Consider the following 21208-nt stretch of genomic DNA (forward strand, 5'->3'; position numbering starts at 1 on the left):
TTTGCTTCAGGCTGGTAAAGCTGGTCTCCCCTTAAGGGTTTCTGAATTACAATTCTACAGACATTTTACAGCCAAATAGATTTGAAATTGAGCTGTGAAAAATTCTTGAAGTGCACTTTGTGTATATATATATAATTGCAGTAAAGAAGTAAGGAATATGTACTTGTCCTTGTTTGGGCTAGAAATGTCAAACATGCCTTGATAGAGGCGCTAACTGTGTTTTTTATGTCATAGCAGCAGTAAAGCTACTAACAAAGTGAAGGCCTTTTTTATTAAACAAGGTATATAAAATGAAGGTTTGTACACTGAACACTGGAATGAATTTCGAAGGTTTATATACTGAACACTGCAATGAAAAATAGTATGAAACACCCCATACTATTTTGTGCTGGTAAAGCTGTTTTAGTGTGTTACTGGCCTGAGTACCTGCGTAACCCTCTTTTGTCCTTGTATATATGTAACAACATAACATATTTTGGCATTGAAATAATTGAATACTATTAGCCGATGAGTATAACTAGATAGTGCTAGCAGTACTCTCTCTCTCGGATATTGGAAAATGCCTTTTTATTTCTGTAACAAATGTGGTGGGCCAATTAATCATTATTCATAAAAATAATCATCATAATATAATTAGAGATTAATATTTCTTGTATATCTAAAACATTGTTCCAGCAAACTATAACGATTTTTTTCTTTTTTTTTAATGATAAAGTGGTCTACAACGTCTTTTGGAACGAAACCCTTCATGCGCATATACGTAGGATATGCAGGATGATGTAGCGCATGCGCGGTAGCACACAGCGCCCCTGCGAGAACATTGTTTTATTTGTTTAAATTTATTTATTATTTATTTTAAAAGAATATTTCAATAACACGTTCCAAAAGATATGGGAATAAAATAGTTTAGTCTACTAATATTATTGTTTCGATGAGTTACTTTCGTTTAAGTTTTGTAATGTTACGAACTAACTTCCTTGTTTTCTATCGGACAAAAGCATTACTGTCGTTTCGAGGGGTCAGTGTAAGAATTTACAAGAACTCTGTAAGGCAATCACGACGAAAATAATTGCTTGTGAATGCCAAAACCCGTCTGTTCTTTTTATAAAATACTTTAGATCTAACCAACAGCGTAAATCCCGTTTTATTGTTGGTACAATAAAACCGACCTTTCTGTCCACCCCTATTAGCTGTGGTACAGTCCAACCCGGGATCTCGCTTCGGAACCCGTTTGAGCCACAGAATCAAAACAGAGACTTGGAGAGATGGAGCTGTCAAGCCTTCGTCACATTTTCATAACATTTATCTGTCTTTCCTCACAGCTTACTTGTGGGGTAAGTCTTTTTTCTCGTTTTGTCTGATATTACTAAAGAGAACCTCATATAGTTTAATGTGTTTTATGTATTGGCTGGCCAGCCGGCTACAGTTTGCGATGTTGCCCGTACGTGAAGACTACATATTTCTTTAATTTTCAGTCTGCTGAAGAGTGCCGAGACAGCATGTATCCTCCCAAGGGCCCAACGTAGGCCATACCCCTTTATGTATATTTTATAAGGGAAAATTGAATACCATGCCAGCATGTTAAGTAATGGTTCATTAATGATGTGAGACATGGAATCTGACTATATGTCCTGTTTTTATATTTCCTTATAGGTTTAAAGGTAATGTCACCTGGTACACCCTAAATCTTGATTTACCCCCCAGTGAGAGGTGGACTCATGTGGTAAAGGAGAAAAAAGCTGAAGTAAGCTCTGAACAAATTTACAGCACTGTGATATCTATTGTCTAATGCGAAGAGTCTGTCAAAATGTATCTTATCCTGGCACTGTGGTTCACAGTGCTTGAACCCTACTTAAAAAAGCAATCTGTGCTCACTAATCAATACTACTTCTGTCTTTTGTTGGGTTTGACAAGTGTTTTGTGGTTTAAAACTATTTTATGTTATTGATATTCATTGCAGATTTTGACACACATTTGTACCTTCACAAAATAAATATAGGTTTATATAACTTTATAAACTGTTATTCATGTTATTCAACTTATTTCATGAGTTGAAAGCACATAGAATACAAGCCCTTCTGACCTGAGATTAAACATTATGAGTAGTGTAAGTACCAGGAGTGCATTGTTCCCTGTTTCACAATCACTCAATGAATCAATAATTCAACAAAACAAATAAATACAACAAGAAAACAATGTCCCTTCTGTTTTTTCTGAGCTGGATGTATGGCACCTTAACATAAATCAAGGGACATAATTTTCTTCTTTTATTTACTTACTTGTTGATTTATTGATTCATTGAGTGATTGTGAAATAGGGAACAATGTACGTCTGAGGTAGCTGAAACAAAGAACAGAAAACTGAACTCTCTTTGCCCTAAATGACATTGCACGCAATTTATAGTAATTTGGATGTGAACTTTGTTTTTCAGCTGGTAGCAATGATACAAGCAATAAAAGATTTAGCTGGTGGCTTTTTCCATGGAAAACTGATTCATTTAGTGGACAATGAGTTGGTGAGTAGATTGATTCAGTGTTAATGTTGCACTCTGTGACACATATATCTTCCCAGAAAAAAATGTATTATTCAAGTGTTCAATCACTATTTTAGTATTTATTGGATTGCTGTGATTCTCTGTGCTCTGATTGCAGCCTTTGATAGTGGACACACTCCCTTACCCTTTTAATGAAGAAATTAAAGGAATTGCTGCTGTCTCTGGTGTCCCATTGGGTAGAGTTTGCTCATTTATTAGGAATGATTTTTAAAATAAAATAATGAAAAATTAAAATGACTTATCAGAAATTCTGGAAAATAGACATTCAATTTCAGCTATGTTGAAGCATTGGAGATTTATGATAAATAAGGTGCCTATGTGCAGGTGTTACATATATATTTGTCCTGTATATTGATTGCATATATGTTTTGTTTTTTGTGTTGCCTTACCTACATGCACATGCCAAACGAATACTTTAGAATTTTTTTTTTTAGATGTTAAGATTGCATTGCTACTCTTTTAAAACTCTTGACTGGAATGCAGACAAATTTCTGTTTGTGTTTAATCCTTTAGGAGAAGTTGTGCTGTTTAATATCTTCTATGAGGTTTTCACTGTGTGCACATCAGTAGTTGTGGAAGACTTAAAAGGTGAGAAGTGTTTGTGTGGCAGTCTTTGTCCACATGTGAGTCATACTTAGTTTGATGCATTTATCTATAAATCTAATTACACATTCTTTTTCAGGGAATATATACCATGCACGGAATATGGACTTTGGATTGTTTATGGGGTAAAATTTGTTTGTGTATATCATAGAGGTTTTTTGTGTCTGTGTGTTAGCATTTTAATTCACAATGGACTTGAACCACCTTGTGTTTTTCTGAAAGGTGGGATCGAACAAATCAAACCTGGACCATAACTGAGAAGCTAAAGCCACTTGTTGTGAATGTTGACTTCAAACGAAATAACAGAACAGTCTTCAAGTCAACCAACTTTGCAGGATATGTGGGAATGCTCACTGGCATTAGACCTGTAAGTGTTTCAAGACTTAGATAGATGAAATTACCCCATCTCTGTTTTGTTTTTGTTTTTTTTAATAGAAGCAGAAGAAAATGAAACGTTTATTTTCTTGTAGAAAGAGTTTACTCTAACAATGAATGAGCGCTTCAACGTTGATGGAGGGTACATAGGTAAGGCATAACAAGAAGGTACAGTATTTTGCATGCTACTGATGGACAGTACTTCTAGACCTTCACTTTGACTGTGGTCTTCAGAATGGCACTCAATTGGCACTCAGTGCTTGCTTTGTTGAAGAGACAGATAACATCATATAATTTCTCACAGGAATCCTGGAATGGATTCTTGGCGAGAGAGATGGAATGTGGATGAGCTTCCTCACTCGCAGAGTTCTGGAAAATGCAACCAGGTTGAGTCAGTCTTCCATTCTTTCTGTTGCATCTCTAGTTAGCAGCCTAGTATTTGGTGTTCTAATCAATTTTCTTTCCTCTATCAGTATGAAAAGCTTCTGTTTCAACTTCAGAGTTAACTTGCCTCCTGCATGTAATGTGACAGTGATGAAATTCATGTTATAAACCAAAATTAATCTTTCTAACCAAAAATGGGTGTCTTTTAACAGTTACGAAGATGCCAAAAACCAGCTTGCTCAGACCAAGCTACTTGCCCCAGCCTACTTCATCTTGGGCGGAAACCAGACAGGTCAGGGTTGTGTAATAACCAGAACTAGAATCAACACGCTGGACATCTGGGAGTAAGCTTACGTTATCACACTAAAGAGTCAGCATTTAAATGATCTACACTACATTATTTTATCATATACATTATTTTTATGGTATTGAAGGATTGCCTTGAAGCTTGGCAGATGGTACGTCCTTGAAACAAACTATGATCACTGGGAAGAGCCATTCTTTCTGGATGACCGGCGGACACCGGCTATGAAATGCATGAATAAAACCACCCAAGCAGTAAGTGATTTCACTCAAATATATGTATTCAAAACATATAGTTCTTGTTTAATGTTATTCATTACTGTTATACTGTACTGCACTCACCAATGAAACGTATGTTTTTTCAGAACATCACATTGCAGACAATATATGATGTCCTTTCAACAAAACCTGTTTTAAACAAGGTGAGAATTCTTTAATTTCCCCTCATTAGTAAGAACTAACCAAGATTTTCTTTGAAAATTCAAGCTTGATCTTTTAATAGTGGACATTTTGTTTCCATCACTGTCTAGCTGACTACCTACACTTCACTAATGGAAGTTTCAACTGGTAAACTGGAGTCTTACATCAGAGCCTGTCCAAATCCATGTAACCCTTGGTGATTCATCACCACAATGTGATGTGTCACCACAAATGAAAAGCTGTTTTAAATACCATGATGGCTATTGCTCTACCTCTTAAATATCGTCAAGTAATATTAAATGTCATTTTTATGGCAACTTTTATTATTTCTCCAAAAATCTTGTAATACAAGTGTAAATATTTTATTTTGTGACCACACTGTGACAGTAGCCACTGGTTTTGTGAATGGAAAGGAGTTGCATTACTTATTAAATTACAACAGACTGTATGATCTTGACTGTATTAAAATGTAATAAATTAATTTTTATAATTTTTATTATAAGGATTTTTTGCCTTTTCCAAATAAATGTTTTTATTTCTTGGACAGCTGTAAACAATGTTCCCTTTTTCTGTTCCTCATTTAGTGTTATGTGGGAAGTGCGTTTAACCCAAGAAATTTGTGACATATCCAATATTTCACCAGCACTAAAATAGAAAAAAGCAACAAAGCATGTGATTTTTTTAAACTTTCATTTCTATCTAATGTGATGCATCAAGTCTTTACAGAGTGTGTAAGTCATACATGCTGCAGCTTAATCAGCAGAGAAGCCGTGTCACTCTTCTCACTTTTTGGCTGAGGGCATGAGGAACTGCCAGTCCTATTGCACACTTCCTCATCTGTTTTATTACACCTTCGTCCTCCCACACATCAGCTGACCAAGAGAGAGTAGAGCTTTTTTTTAAAGAGGAGATGAAAATCAGCAGTGCAGCATTAAGAAATCTAACTTAAATGGCCAATGATTTTGAAATCTGAGTTTTCCTTGCTTCTTTTAAAAAAAAAGGATGTTAATGTTGTACGTAAGTATTGTTAAAGTTTCAAAATGTACAAACACTCCAAGTTAATAAAGTCTATTTATGGAAACTAATCTTTTCACAAACAGCCCGTTTTGATTTTACTGTTTTTGTGTTGTCACAAAAACCAACACATCCACAAATATCCTTCTGTTCAGCCTATAGCACTTTAGCTCCACCCATTCACACTGAAGGAGCATTGCAGTTCAGACTGCTTTTTTAAATGCAGAGCAGTCAATCAGAACAGAGGGCATTTACATATATTAGTCTTAAGGGATAAGAGAAATTAAAAAATTGTCATATTATTAGTGTTTGTTTTATATAAAACCGCAATTGGTTTTATAGTAGACCATGAGGGAAAAAAAAAAACACTACAAAAATTTAGTATATTAATATTAAAGTGAACACAGTTGTATTTTGTGGATATATTTGAGGACAAACTTAAATGTGGCATTGTTCTGTGAATTTTATTTTGCTTAGTTTAACATATTTGAAAAAATAAAACAAAAATTTATATATATATATATATATATATAGCTGTTGCTGGAAGAAAACCTCGTATCTCCATTTTTGACGTTTTCCAGTTTTTGACATAATTTGAAAATGCCTGTTGTCCTTTGTACAAGAAATGGCCCAAAATTACTTGAGAAAAAAGTCTGGCTCCATTGACTTACATTAAATGTAAAGTAAAGTTATCATTTTGGATTTTGGATATATATATATATATATATATATTTATATATATATATATATATATATATATATATATACACTTTGTATACCTTTTATTTATACTTTTTTATTTACACTTTTTTCAAAATAATATAATACTATGACACCACTATAAGATTATAAGAGTAAAGGCCTGTTTCATATACAGCAAAATGAACCACTCCTGTTTCAGTCCAATCCAGTTTCTTAATGTAAAGGTTGCGCTGATCTCTCTTGATTGCTGTCCCCTTGACAGAACATATGGTCATTTCATGTATAGTAGGAAAAAGATAAAGGTCAATTTGGCCCTTGAAGAGAACACCTCACCTTTAGACCTTCTGACAGCAAGTCAGTTTGGGAAATGCTTGAACACAATACAAAGACAGATAGGACAGATACTTTGCATACTTTGGCTAGCAGGGCACTTGACCGTATTATCCCAGAAAGACGTCATCAACCACACTAAGCAAGTCAGTTTGAAATGTAAATTGGGTTACATAGCCCTAAAGCAAGGAGGAGACTCCAAACCTGCTGTCAGCCTTATTACAATGCCTTTGTTCAGCAGCACTATTTAATATTTTTGCTAAAACTGAAAGAAGTAGTATTACTGAGTTTGGAGAAAAAAACACATTAAAATATGGTGTACCCTGTAAAACCTGAAATAATCATTTAAAAGTGGTACCAGGATGAATTTGGCAGGAGTTTTTCGAACCACGTTGTACGTCTTTACATAATGTCACATGCACAGGCTCTAACAGAAGGTCTGACTGATGAAGATCTGATGACAGTAATGGATAACTCACTCACATCCTTGGAAGACACCTTCAGCACACTCACAAAAGTAGGATTCATCCGCTCGTGGGGGGTCCAAAGCACAACCGACGCTACAAAATTTTCTTCTCCAAATCCCCAAATTCTACATAGTGTTGCTTTAACACCCATGGTTGAGTGGAGCCCCAAGAAATTCAGAAAATAAAGTCTTATCGAGGACATTAATAATGTCATGAAATAAACTCACAAAGAAGAGCACGTACTCTAACAGTTCATAATAATTTTGGTGAGTAAGTACACACTTTCTATAGAGAACACACTTCTGCATGCTTTATTGCACGATTACTCACTAAAATTCAGCAAATAAATAGAACGTGTGCACAAAAAGGTTCAGAAATCCACCATTTTTACTTGTGTTCTCCGTAGATGATGTGTTTAATTTTCACTGTGACGATCAACCATAATTTGTTCATGGGGGTTCAGAGACCATCTTTTGCATTTGATCTGTTCAGTTAAGACAGCCTCATGAACACTGCCCTTCAGTAAAGTGTTAACAAATACAATTTTCGTCTGCTGTAAATTATATTAGTTGATATTAATGTTATTTGTGCACAAATTTGCTGAAGTTGATATAATTGTCTTTATCTTTGATGCTAACAGAAACTTCAATGAAGTTTTTTCCATGTATGTAACAGCCTTATCCTTTGCTCCTTTGTCATTCTTTGCAATTCCAGTTATTTTTACCTAGGTTTAGAGCCTTGAAAGGTTGTTCACAAAGCAGGATTTCTCAGCTTATGCCTAAATTAAGCCTGTCCAATAGGAAAAGAGCTGAGGGACATTTTTATTGGACAGTCCCCATCTTTGGGCTTAAGTTATCTGGCTAACTGAGAAATGCTGCTTTGTGAAATACCCCCTGTGCCTTTTTATGCTTTATTACATCAAATTATGAATTGTCTTCAGGAAAATGGGTATACAAGAGCTGTGCTCATTGTTCTAATGAGGAACTCCACACTGATCACCAAGCCACCACAGTCATGACAGACAGTCTGGCTCCACATCAGCAAAGGAGTTATACAAGGCTGCATACTATCACCATTCTTGTTCAACCTGTATGCTGAATATATAATAAGACAAGCAGGACTGGAGAAAGATGACGAAGGATTCAAGATTGGTGGAATAAATATTAATAACCTTAAAAAAAAAAACAGATGACACCACACTCATAGTGGTATGTCAGAAGAACTGAAGGCCCTTATATTGACTGTTAAAGAAGAAGTTCTTCAAAATGAAGAAAACAAAGGTTTTGACAACAGGAAAGACCACTAACTTCACCACTGATGGGGAAAATTCAGTAAGTGTGGACAGCTTTTGCTTACTTAGATCAGTTATTAACAACAAAGTATCCAGCTGTCAAGAAATAAGACACAGATTGGCACTCGGCAGAGCAAGAATGAAGGAGCTTGAAAAGCTCTTCAAATGTAATTTTGTGTCTCTACAAACAAAGATCAGAATCATCCAGGCTGTTTTTTTCAGTGGTTCTTTACGAATGTGAAAGTTGGACAGTAAAAAAGTGGGACAGGAAAAGCACGGATGCCTTTGAACTTTGGGCAAGGACTTTTAAGAGTACATTGGATGGCAAAGAAAGCAAATGGACTCTCAAGCTAATCAAGCCTCTCACTCAAAGCCCAGTTAACCAAAGGTTCCCTTTTTTAAAATATTAGGAGAAGAACCAGTTCCTTGGAGAAAAAAAAAATTATACATGGAACAGTTGAAAGTAAAAGAAGAAGAGGACGGCCATCAACAAAATGAGTGGACGCAATCAGAGATATCATGAATGAGCCATTAAGAGGCCCAAAGGCCCAAATAGAAGACAGGACATTCTGGAGAAACACTATCCATATGGTTGCTAGCAGTCAGAACTGACTTGACAGCATTTTGTAATAACAGTTTACTTGGCTAGTTTGTTTGGTTCATAGCAGAGGAATAAAGGTAAACAGGATTACAGTCTTACAACAGGGTTAATCTGTTACTCTGAATATTTGTTCCTTACCACTTTTCTTTTTATGTTTTTTTTTCTTTGCTCGGAGGTCAGTTTGATGAATGCTGTGCTTCACCACATGCTAATGTACCTGACACACATTTTTCACATTTCCATTTTATGTGTGTATCAAATCAGGTATTCTTCTCTGAACCCCAGCCGGCTGTGTGCATGTGGAAAGTTAACTTTTCTATTCCAGGTCTTTTGTTTTTTTTAAGAAATTCTTTGCTTTGTCTGTTGTTTTGCCCAACGAAATGTCACAACTATTTAAGAAAATGTTTTATATAATGTGTATAATCTAAAACAGGATCTAAGATAATTTAAACAAAAATGATCCTTCAGTTAATACACTGTAAAAAAAAAAATACTTCATGCAGTAACAAGAAATAAATTGCTTTAATTCAACTCAGATAACTACTTGTTCCACTTTTTACAGTGCATCCTGTGGAAAACTGAAGCCACAATGCTCAAATTGACTGGTTTCCTGCTTTTGGGTTTGTTTGTGAGCTGCTTGTTGGAGACTTTCTGTATCTGTTCATCTCTGTTGCTCTATAAAGATCACTCCCATTTCCAACAGGGTTTAAGAGGCATGTAGAACCACACTGGCTTCTGGGGGATCTTCATTGCACAAACTGGAATAAAGGATCTGAAAGCACTGTCGTATAAGATTATTAAGTTTTTTATGTCTCAAACTCTGTTTCATTCCTAAATTTCTTAGAATTTTGCTATGGACGCATCTAAAATGTTAAATATTCTCATTTGGATTGTCTTGCTTTTGGACTTGGCTGATTCTGTAAGTATTATGTCAAATTTTGACACACTTAAAAAGATGTTTTTTCCAGGGTTCATTAGTAAAGACAATGATTCTATAAAGACCCATGGGTTCTATATAGAACCATTTGCATGCTTAAATGTTTTTTTGCATGGTGAAATAGTTCTTTTTAGATTGATGAATAATGTATTGTATATGGTCCTAGAACATTGTTGATGCTATATAGAACCTTATACAACACATTCTCCATCAATCTGAAGAACTATTTCGCCATGCAGAGAACCATTTCACGCATGCAAATAGTTCTATATAGAACTCATGGTTCTAAACAGAATCATCACCTTTACCAGTGAACCCTTTTTAAGTGTGTATGGTTATTGTTTCTCTATTATCTTTATTTGTTTCATCTTTTTGTCACTTTGTCATTGAACTCTTTGTTTAATGATTTTGATTACACTGTACATTGTGATTACATATATTGTTTTACATTGTGTTTGTATGCAGTCCCCTGATGACTGTCAGCTGGAGAGAGACAGGCTTCGTGCACAGTTAAAGTCTAAGGAAATTCGTGCTATGAAGCAGCAGGAGATGATCCAGCGCTTGATGAACCTCACGCAGCAAACCCAGAATCCTGCAAAGGAGAACTTTTTTGATCTGGGAGATAAACAATATGCAGGTATTCTTATGAAGGAGGTCATACTGGTTCTTAGAGATGTGTCTGTGTTCTGGTCTTTATGAGTTTGCTGGGATGCAGTGGTTGCTGATACTGTTTTCTCCATTGTAGACTGTGCTCAGATTTTCAATAGCGGAAACCAAGAGAGTGGATTTTACATGATTAAACCTTTGAGGAGCCCAGCGCAGATCAGCGTTTACTGTGATATGACAGAGGGGGGCGGATGGACAGTCTTCCAAAGACGTTCTGATGGTAGCCAGTCTTTTGACAGGTGAGGACAAGTCTTCATTGTAAACATACACCAGCCAGCCGCTTTGTTAAATACACATCCTTGTATCTACACTCACTGTCCATTTACCATATAGGTGCACTTTGTAGTATTAATACCTGCTCTGATCTCCTGTGGGGATCCTGACCATTGAAGAACAGGCTAAAAGGGGGGTAACAGAGTATGCAGAGAAACAGCTGGACTACAGTCTGTAATTGTAAAAGTACAAAGTGCACCTGTGTGGTAAGTGGAGCTGATAAAATGGACAAAGAGTGTAGATACAAGGTGAGTGGAAAATATGTAATATGACATAATTCAATGTAAAATTTTAATAAAAATCATCATTTGAAAATGCTAGCCTTCCTTTACATTGTGTGAGCATGTCATGACAAATAGAACAATAGAAATTATCCAAAAATAATTTAATGTAGGGGAGAGTGGGGCACCTATTGTTTGTGAACAATTCAGCAGTGTGTATAAATCACAATCTATCCCTTGATGGGATTAACTGTAATGGACTAAGGGGTTAGTTGCAACAGTTGCTAAAAAGTCTGGTAAATGCAAAACAATTAATACAATTCTATGTTGTTTAGATGGGGTGAGCTTCCCATCCTAAATACATAAAAATATATTAATCAAAATTAACATGATTAGTGAAAAGAGTCTGTGTCAAACAAGGCCAGTTTATTTAACACAAAGTCAAAATGATTACATTTAAATATGATTTATCTACATTACATCTATATTGTGTTTTTGTTGAGTCTGTGTAAAAAACTGTTTTGAATTATTATGGGTGGATATGAACACTGTGTTACAAACCCCACCATATGGAGGCTTTACTTTAGTCCAGCTAGATCTCACTGTGGGCTGTTAATATGCTTTAAAATGATGCTATGATGCAGGCACCATTTATTAAGATTTAAATAATATCTGAAATATCTGTTCAACTGTTGTCAAAATGTAAGATGTTGATCTGGGTAAATGAGAACATGACCAAAAGCACATTGTACTTGGGCATTTTTAAATACATAAAAAGTCTAGTTTACATTTTCCCCTCATGTTAGTTTGTGCCCTGCTCTTCCCAGCATTAAAACAAAGAACTCATTCTAATATACAAGGTTACTATTTTTAACATATAAGGTTTTCTAACAACAGCAACAGTATGATATGTATATACGTATATGAAAAACACAAGATAGATTTGTTTGTTTTGCTGGTCTTTTACAGTGAATCCATTGTTTTCCTTTGCAGGGATTGGAATGATTACAAGACTGGATTTGGTGATCTGAAATCTGCGAATGGAGAATTTTGGTTAGGAAATGACAACCTACATTATCTGACATCCCAGGGTGATGTATTTCTTTATGTATGAGCAAAGTTTAATAACATATGTGCATGTAGTATACATGCAAATGAGATTCTTTGGTCTTTAAAGTCAATTGAAAAGGATATGTTTTTATAAACTTTATAAAATGAAATGTATTCATTTGCATCATAAAGTCATGTGCTCCTATATAAAGTGATATTATGCCATGTAGGTGATTACATCTTGAGAATCAACTTGGAGGACTTTGAAGGCAGCCAACGTTTTGCCATATACAGAAAGTTCAAAGTTGACAATGAACAGGTATCAAGCTGTGAAATTATCCCCCTGTTAAACAAATACAGTATTTAAACTAGTGTATTTTTGCTTGATCCATAACTTCCCCATTTTCCTCCTTTTTTTCAGAACCATTACCAGCTGCACTTTGGCACATACACAGGGACTGCAGGAGACGCGCTCTCAGGTAGCTACCACCCTGAAGTCCAGTGGTGGGCAAGCCACCAGGGGATGAAATTCAGCACAAAGGATAAAGACAACGATCGCTATGAGCGCAGCTGTGCCCTTGAGGATAAGTCCGGCTGGTGGTTCAACAGGTCTGTGCTCCAGACGCTGTGATCTCACTGTTAATAGATACAGTCTTTAAAGGCTATTGAAAGATTAGACTCTACAGATTGTGTTAGAGATTAATAAAGTTTGGTTGAATTTATTTTATTATTATTAAGTTATTCTTTACATGAATTTGATATATTAATTTCAGTAAGAGTAAAATAAATAATAAATAAATAAGGCTAAAACATTGACCCTGCCTTTACAGCAATAATGAGGAAAAACAAGTCTTACTATCAACAGAATGGTGCTCCTGAGTTTTAAAGCTGTTCTTTCATTTGCCTTCCTCTAGATGTCACTCTGCCAACCTGAATGGTCTCTACTATAAGGGTCCTTACAGTGCAGTGACTGACAACGGGATAGTGTGGTACACATGGCACGGCTGGTGGTACTCCCTCAAGTCTGTGGAGATGAAGATCAGACCAAATGACTTTGAACCAAATGATATCTAACTTCACATGCTTGACCACTGCCCAGTTATTTTGCAGAACATATATATGCAAAAACTTAGTATAACTGTCATATATAGAGCACTGAGTAGCTTTTAGCAAAGTTGATATTCAGTTTATGCTTAGCCTATATATTCACAAATGCTAATAAGATTTTGTTTTCCCCAAAAATACATTTGTCTGTAAAATGGCAACTTTATGGTATGAATCTAAAGGCAACTTTATAATATGAATCTGTTGTCTGGGTGGTGAGATTATAAAAATAAATAAATGCATAAACATAAGGATGTGATTATTTGAACTGGACTAAAGGTAACAGGATGAAACATAAAAATGCTTTTCAAAAAAAAAAAAAGGCTTATTCAAGTTTACTGATCTATCCATGCTTCACCCACAAACACATTCTTGTCCAAAATTTCATTAAGCATAATAAAAACTTTAGGACATTTTCATCTTTTTTTCCCTTATATTTAGAGTTATTATTATTATTTTCTATAGATGTGAAAGGCTGCAAAAGAATTAGGGTAGTTCAGGTGTAGATTTTTTTGTTATGTAATCAAGCTAATGTGGTGGCAAATTCATTATTGTTTTGATAGTCCAGCTTAGTAAAACCCCACATATATATATATATATATATATATATATATATATATATATATATATATATATATATATATATATGTATGTGTGTGTGTGTGTGTGTGTGTGTGTGTGTGTGTGTGTGTGTGAGTGTGTGAGAGAGAGAGAGAGAGAAATGGAATGTGTGTTTATTGCAGAAACGGTGGATTTTAGCCTTGCTAATTTATATCAGATTGAAATGGCCCGTAACTGAACATGACGTTTGCCAGCGTTCTGTAAAGCTTGTTCAACCTGGCAACAGTTGCTACGAACTACGAAAGAACGCGTTTGTGGGCTAATTCAGTAAAGACCGCCAGGCCTGCTCTTCTCTAGAGTCACAGGCTTCACTCACTTCACCAGATACATAGCACTGTAAGTCTTATTTTAGCTGTGATCTTCACCAGGTAACGTCAAAATAAAAACACATCGGGCTGTGTTATACCTAGTAAATGTTATTGCTGTAGCCAGTTATAAACATGCCGTGGAATGTAGTTAGCAGGGTTGATGTAAACAATGACCGTGTTCTGATGTTGTGGGGAAAAACAAAAATGGCAAAAAGCTAGAACTTGTAAGAACGAAATGTATTAAGGACACAGTTTAGCTGAGCTCTTCAACTCTTGGTGGTCTGTATAAACCAGCATCAGAGCCTCGGAAGTGTCGTTTTGCCCGCGCAAGTAAAGGTCGCGTGAAGCCGCTGCGTTCAGTAGGTGAGGCGGATATCTCAGGACGTTAGCATAGCATAGCATAAGGAGATGTGTTTGCTACTGTAGACTGAAGTAAGACCAGTTTCCTCTCCTGTTTTAATGTTGTGACCCTCTTTGCCTTATGTGAACATCGTACATCGTCAAACGCTGCGCTGTAAGAAAACGACGTTACACGTTACTTTTTCAAACGCTTCAAAACGTTTTCCCCAGACTTTTGCTGTGCGCCGTTGACTCTGGTTTGAGGCCTCAGTCGGTATGTGACAGTTCTTAAAAGCTTTTTAGTAAAATCTGATACGTTTAACGGTAAGTTTAAAAGTATTTGCGGTTAAATGTAATTAGGTATAAAAGCAAAAGTGCTGTTAGCTATTGCAATTGGCTATATTATTTTAATGAACAGTTTCTATGAAGACCAGTGTGGCTTGCAGCCATGAACAGCTAACATGAACAGTTCTTAATAGAAATTGTTCATGAAAAATGTAACGTAAGTTAATTCACAACAGAGCTGTGACAATATTTATCGTTTTCGTCAAAAATTACAGATGTCATGCTTTTTCTGAGCATATCATGGATATTGTCAGTACTTCTTAACACTTCTTAACTGCTATTTCTATTGAAAAGTAGCATAATTCACAGTACTTTTACATTCATACTTTTTAAGAACATGTCCATTTAAATGGAGTAATCTACCTTTTACTCAAGTGTATGTGTGTTGATATGTGTTCTGAATTGCTTCATGGTTTGTTTTTATAATTTGTAACTTAAGTAATTTGTAAATCATCATCAAATATTAATACAATTTTGTACATAAATACAGCTATGAAAAAAATGAGCATAGTATGTGTTTCCTTCTCTTCAGTCTTAAATCCTTACTTTGTTTCATTCATTGACTTGCCCTGGAGGCAGTGGCCTCCTGTAGGTTTACAACTATGTTTACACCCCGGCACTATTTCTAGACAGCACTGCCAGACATCCAAGATAGCCTTCTGATATGTGTATGTCAGGTGCTAAAAACAATTTGACTGGCAGGGTTCAGGAAATAGATTGTGCTTCAGAGGGAGCGGTGACCTCATGAGGAAGAGGAGCTGGAGAGAAATGAGTTACTAGAACTAAAGTAATCCTTTCAAAGTTGTTTCCCTCCATTTCTTGTAGTAGTCTCTTTTCCTTATTCCATTTGCCAGTTAGAACTGACTTAAAAGTTGCAGTTGCTTGAATGGACTGTCTTGAGATCTTTTGGCAAGATTAGGAGAAAATATTTCCTGAAAGGCCCTGATAAGTTTGTGTTGAAAGGCAGGTGTCTAGAGCAGCTGTACACAGAATCTGTGCTTTTCTGCTTTAGAGTACAGCGCTGTAGTTTGTATCTCTTCACCCAGAGAAGAATGGGGTAGGTCTGGCAAGCCATGGCTTGACACGCTGCTCTGCAGCCCTGAGGGTGTTGTACGGCATCCGCATGGAACTTAAATGGCATGTTTTTTTTTCTTTAAGATGCCACTGCAGGTTTTAGAACAGGTTCCCTTTTCACTGGATGTTTAAATTAGATTTTACTTTTCCATTCCCCCCATTTGCATTTATAGCTAGATTTACTGCATTTAAGTCACAAAAATAGCATGAATGGCAATATGTTGAACTTCTATTATGGCAGTAAATGTGGATTACTGCTTTTGGGATTATATCTTAATAAGGGCTAAAGCTGTATTGCCATTTTATTCAGAAAGACCTTGTCTTCTTCACATTTTGACTGTGGTGCTGAATGCTGCGAAAGTTTATCTAGAGTAAGTCTCATCTCCAAAGTCCACCCAATCATTGAAAAGGACCTATTATTGACGAATAAACATTCATGTGATTATTTTAACCCCCAGTGTTTGTAAAAAATACATGTTTGGAATGTATAAAAGAACATTTCGGTGGAACTTGCAAACAGTCATTTTCCATTTAAGTCTAATCTCACCACAGTTTTGGTCTTTGGTCCTACTATAATCACTGTTTATGTGAAGTGCTATATGTGCTTGTGTGTATTTTGCTGTTCAACCCATTCAACTACTGCAGACAATTTATTCCAGTCATCTTACTGCTGCCTTACTTTAAAGTAGTGTGGAAGTTTTAATCAGTGCACCATGTTTGATTTGACTGAAGTTAATCTTATTTTGTAACCCATTAAGCAATGGCTTCACTGGGTTGCAGCATTTAGTTGGTATTATTTGTTAGCTAAGATTATGTATTTTCAGGTGTTTCTAAGGGCTTTATATGGATTAGGCAGGAATAGAACTGTGTTCTAGAAAAGTGTTGTTAAGGTTAGGACTTAGACCTACAGCTTACTAGTTGATGTCCTTTATCCCCAGAAATTACATAACCTGTGTGTGCGCGTGTGTGTGTTGGCAGGGAGTCAAGCAGAAAAAAGTCTACATTTTTGTTGTTCATATGTTTAACTCTTGTACTGTTATTTTTTAATGTAATAATAGTACAGTAACAGCTAGAGGTGGCCAATATGCTGAAGTTTTGACATTATTGTGATCTATTTAGTTGTCGTGATACAGTCTGCTTTTCTGAACATATTCTGGAAATTGTCAGTATTTAAAGAACACTGACCAACTGCATGCTTTGTTAAAAATAATTAGTAGTTCTGTACAATTGGACATAATTTGGCAGGTTATGTGAAATACTGAATAATGATAATCGTACCCAGTGTTTTGATAACTGTTGTTAAATGATGCTCTTGTGTCTGTGTGGAAATGTCTTTAAGTATCATAATATAAGATTTTTGTTATATCACACACCACTAGAAAGAACTTTTTTGGTTGTGCCAAATGAAATGAATTCAAAACTTAAATGTTTGTCTGTCATGAGTGTGACCACGTGTTTTGTAGTCAACTGAAAGGCCCCAAGTCTGTGTGTGCACACATGCGTGTGTGGTCTCAGTTTCAGTCCTGTACAAAAAAGCTGGCTGGCCTGAACTCTCTCATAAAAGGAGGACTTGGGTTGCCGAGCAACAGCGAATGCGGCTCTTGGCCTGACGCGCCGAGGCCCCTCCCTCTCTGCACTGGGACTTGGTAGGGATAAGGTAACCAGTGGCTGTCCCCAGTAAACTTAGCCCTGCAACTTGCCATAGGCCTGAGCTGGACCTTGAACTGTGCTGCATGAGTAGACGCGTGTTAAAACGAGCACAGCCAGAGTGCCCAAAGGTGTGCTGACAGGAGACAAGGCTGTGAATCATTGCTAGGTAAGAAACCATTGCTGTAAGCTTGTACAAGACCCCCCTCCACTTCAGCAGTGTGTTTTTGATGCTCTGGTGAGTTTGGCTTTGAGTTGGGCTGGCTGATGAGCGTCTAAGAGGAGTAGAGTTACTGCTGCCGGTCTACATGTACACAGAGCTGAGTGCTTGAGAGTGTTTACCACAGCGCTAATGGGATTGATTCAGAGAGAGCGGATCCTGACTCAGGAAAGCGTGAGGGCTTGATGAACGAGAGACTAGAAGAGGATGTACAGGTCGGATATAACAGCACTTTGATGGGTAGGTCTATTTTCGCTTCTCAGCTGATTAGCTTCGTTTGTTTTTATTTCTAAGACTGGAATATATTGTGAATTATTAACATATGCTAGCAAACGAGCAAATTAATAATTGCTTTAAGCAATAAAAAGTTGTGCATTGAATTTACTTGATTTGAATGTGTACATCACTTCAGCATTACAAAAAATACGTTAGCACAATTAGAGCCAAAAGTAAACTGAAAGACATAATTGTGTTGATGTAAATGATGTATTTTTGTACACATTTCAAATTGTTTTTCAGTACCAATAAGAGAAAGGCTGTAGTATATTGCAAAAGCCGATATAACATTTCTTCTGAACCCTCGGGGAGTGGTTTAAGGCACATCAGATAATATGTAAAATGTTGCACTATTCAAAGAGGTGTCTGTGTGCAGTAGTAAGCATCTGTTTCATTCTGTCTGGTGGAATCCACTGCATGTTTAACTATTTCCTGTATCCCCAGTAATGTGTGCTTCTTTTGATTAAGATAACATACCATAATATTCTTGTGTTGTATTAGAGGTGATTTTTATTACTATGGGTGACATTTCTGTGTTATGCCGTAAACAGAGGCTCCATTGTACGCTTCAGCACAGGTTCAGTGTAAATAAAATCTTAGCAGACTAGTGCAGTCCCTGACCAGCGTTTATAAATGAGCTCTCTGTGCACTGAGAATTCAGCTGGCGTTTTTATGACTGTTGAATGTATGAATGTCCCAGTAGAGGTGTACTGTGATATGGCCATCAATGATTGTTCCTTTCTTAGTAGTATGTTAACAGAGAGGTGGTTGTTCCTTTAATGCCTTGCTTTAGACTGTAATTGACTAAGCAGGCTGTCTGTTCCCAGGGAAACCTTTCACTCTGTTCACTCTGTTAGGAATTAATTCTTGCTCAGCTTTATTGGTTGGAGGATTAAGAAGAACAAAGTGTTAGTCCACACTGATTTGTTAGCAAACTGAAAATAAGCACTTGCACTCCTGGTTGCGACTGACTGAGCTGCAGGCAGAGCTGCTTTGCTGTGGTGAAATTATTACAGGTATAATGATTTGCAAAATGCATTTAAATGATTTGATATGATACGGTGGTGTCTCGATTCAATACATTTCCCATAAAGCATAAATAATCAGTGGCTGTAAATGTGCCTTACATTAAAGTTATTTTAGTGTTCAACATTATACAAGTACAATAAAGTATGGTGTGCTGGGCGATATACCAAACTAAAGTTTTCATGATACACAGTCACAATATTTTTTTTCTAACATCTGAAAAGTTGTAACAGACAAATTAGTGCAATGTTAAAAAAATACTACTAAATCTATGAATACAATGAGTTGTATTCAACATTTACCCACTGAACTACACTAAATCCAATAAAACAGGACTAATTATGTAATGAAACCTGCAGTTGTCATATTGTCAAATAATATTTAAAAAGTTGTGCTTTTTAGGTCTGGCTTTTCTGGTCCAGATTAAGTTTAATCCTAGACTAAAAACACTTTTCAGTGGTAAATCATTACTGACTTTGCACTTTAATCCTGGACTAGGCTTAAACTGTGTTCAGAAAACTGACTGATAATGTCTGATACTGATACTGATCATCTAATGCTCTAGCTGTAAGCTATTATAGCCCCTAGCTATGCTAGTCACAATATGGTGATACGATACAATACAAAATGATATGTTGCTATACAGTTCAACATGTTGCATTATTACATTCCTAGACATTATGTAAGAGGGTACATTAGGTGCTGTTAAATTTCTAAGGATCCTGCATTCACTAATGAGAATTGTGCTAACAGCAACTGGCAAACAGCAGTAATAGATATTATTAGCCATGATAAATTAGGGATTACCTGAGCATCAGTATCTTGCCTCATTAGTGGGCCTGTACCTCCACAACAAACATACTACATGCAGTTTACCATTCTGATGTGTGATTAATGCATTGAGCATCAGGTTTCCATGACGTAAAGCATGTAACACTCCCCCAAATTCAGCAGGTATATCTACTCCTCTAGAGAGGCAATCCCAGCCCTACAGCTAGCCTAAATATATAATAACCATGTGTAATTTAAAGCAGCTGTCTCGGGTCTCTGAGACAGACGTGTACCTTTTCCCAGTGGCTAATTGTTTCCTCTTGTTGGTACCTGTAACTTGTTGCGTGCTAAAGGCACCTCCCTCGGTTCCAGCACAGAATGAAACATTGTTCTCCTGATTTGTTTGTTGATGCAATGCTGGTTGTGTTGGAAAGAATCATTTAATCTGCAACACAGGGTTTTCGTTACTTTCCCTCAGCAGCCTGAGCCTTTTAATAGACTATTTGATTACGAAATGTTACTATTAGTTTTATGCAAATGTTGTTTTGCTGATTTTCAGTATGTACTGGTAGGAGGCTTGGCAGCAGAGAACCTCTCTCTACCCCTTGTGTAAACTCCCTTCCTTTCTTATTGTGCTTGACAGGAGTGCAGTGGAGCATGCAGGTTCTTTCTTCCAACAGTTCAGAGTCATGCCAAACTGTTTCCGCCCCTGCGGACTGTTACTGTGATCATGGCATAAGCAGACACAACGTTAAATCTAATGCGACAGTTTAAGTTCAAATTTTCCATGCTGTTCTAGTTCGTATTGTGTAGTTTAAGCTTTCTGAATATATTTAGTGTAGTATATGCACATGCTTTTCTTTGAACATTCCAGAAGGTTTTGGGCTCATTGCAGTATGACTTGGCGAGTTGGCAAGTTTCAAGTTTTGTGAGTGTTGCTCTGCTGATATCATCATGCTCTAACTACGCCACAGTGAGCCTTTTGTTTAGAGAAGGGGTTTGTCTGCTTGGCAGCACAGCCGCTATCACAGAGTTAAGTCAATCTCAACAAAACACAGTGAGCTGTTTTGATTAGCTTTAGCCGCCCCTCTTTTAAATAGAGGAGCCCGCTCCCAGTTCCTCATGGCCTCCTGTTAGAACGGTGACCACTCATGCAATTAAATTCACCAGGCTTTAAACTCACTATAACATACATCTTAGTAGCATGGTACTCCTCTGAATGGTATAATTTGGCTAATGTCCAGTAGCTGTATGAACCCTCTTACCAAATTAGTTCAAACTGCAGT

The 21208-nt window shown here is 36.5% G+C and overlaps 3 protein-coding genes across 6 annotated transcripts in view; all 3 read left to right on the forward strand.

Annotated features, from left to right (window-relative positions):
• Window positions 1–1207: 1207 nt before the first annotated feature.
• asah1a (N-acylsphingosine amidohydrolase (acid ceramidase) 1a) lies at window positions 1208–5144 on the forward strand. The gene is made up of 14 exons (XM_036568669.1): window positions 1208–1334; window positions 1476–1522; window positions 1654–1744; window positions 2432–2515; window positions 2652–2730; window positions 3068–3142; window positions 3237–3282; window positions 3380–3524; window positions 3628–3682; window positions 3837–3918; window positions 4129–4260; window positions 4351–4474; window positions 4585–4641; window positions 4750–5144. Exons 1-14 carry the CDS (start codon window positions 1266–1268, stop codon window positions 4837–4839), a joined length of 1176 nt encoding a protein of 391 aa, XP_036424562.1. The 5' UTR covers window positions 1208–1265; the 3' UTR covers window positions 4840–5144.
• A 4568-nt stretch (window positions 5145–9712) lies between these two features.
• Window positions 9713–13617, forward strand: fgl1 (fibrinogen-like 1). The gene is made up of 7 exons (XM_036567841.1): window positions 9713–9963; window positions 10447–10618; window positions 10727–10886; window positions 12135–12232; window positions 12422–12510; window positions 12613–12800; window positions 13106–13617. The coding sequence occupies exons 1-7, from the start codon at window positions 9898–9900 to the stop codon at window positions 13263–13265; spliced, it is 933 nt and encodes a 310-aa protein (XP_036423734.1). The 5' UTR covers window positions 9713–9897; the 3' UTR covers window positions 13266–13617.
• A 4037-nt stretch (window positions 13618–17654) lies between these two features.
• mtus1a (microtubule associated tumor suppressor 1a) overlaps window positions 17655–21208 on the forward strand; it is a 42090-nt gene continuing 38536 nt past the window's right edge. Inside the window, exon 1 of one of the 4 annotated variants that reach the window (XM_036568672.1) lies at window positions 17655–17798. The gene's annotated coding sequence lies outside the window, so the exon portion shown is untranslated. Of the gene's footprint in view, window positions 18090–21208 lie in introns of all 4 variants that reach the window. The other 3 variants (XM_036568673.1, XM_036568671.1, XM_036568674.1) reach the window with 3 other exon arrangements.

Source organism: Colossoma macropomum, unplaced genomic scaffold, assembly GCF_904425465.1.
Source record: "Colossoma macropomum unplaced genomic scaffold, Colossoma_macropomum, whole genome shotgun sequence".
NCBI classification, from domain to species: Eukaryota; Metazoa; Chordata; class Actinopteri; order Characiformes; family Serrasalmidae; genus Colossoma; species Colossoma macropomum.

Excerpts from the sequence above, each read along its gene's own strand:
- fgl1 (XM_036567841.1), top strand. The coding sequence starts at position 9,898 with ATGGACGCATCTAAAATGTTAAATATTCTCATTTGGATTGTCTTGCTT. Across the intron at positions 12,233-12,421 it reads ACATTATCTGACATCCCAGG|GTGATTACATCTTGAGAATC; the intron begins GTGATGTATTTC and ends TATGCCATGTAG. Across the intron at positions 12,511-12,612 it reads TCAAAGTTGACAATGAACAG|AACCATTACCAGCTGCACTT; the intron begins GTATCAAGCTGT and ends CCTTTTTTTCAG.
- asah1a (XM_036568669.1), top strand. The coding sequence starts at position 1,266 with ATGGAGCTGTCAAGCCTTCGTCACATTTTCATAACATTTATCTGTCTT. Across the intron at positions 1,745-2,431 it reads TAAAGGAGAAAAAAGCTGAA|CTGGTAGCAATGATACAAGC; the intron begins GTAAGCTCTGAA and ends TTTGTTTTTCAG. Across the intron at positions 4,261-4,350 it reads AACACGCTGGACATCTGGGA|GATTGCCTTGAAGCTTGGCA; the intron begins GTAAGCTTACGT and ends ATGGTATTGAAG.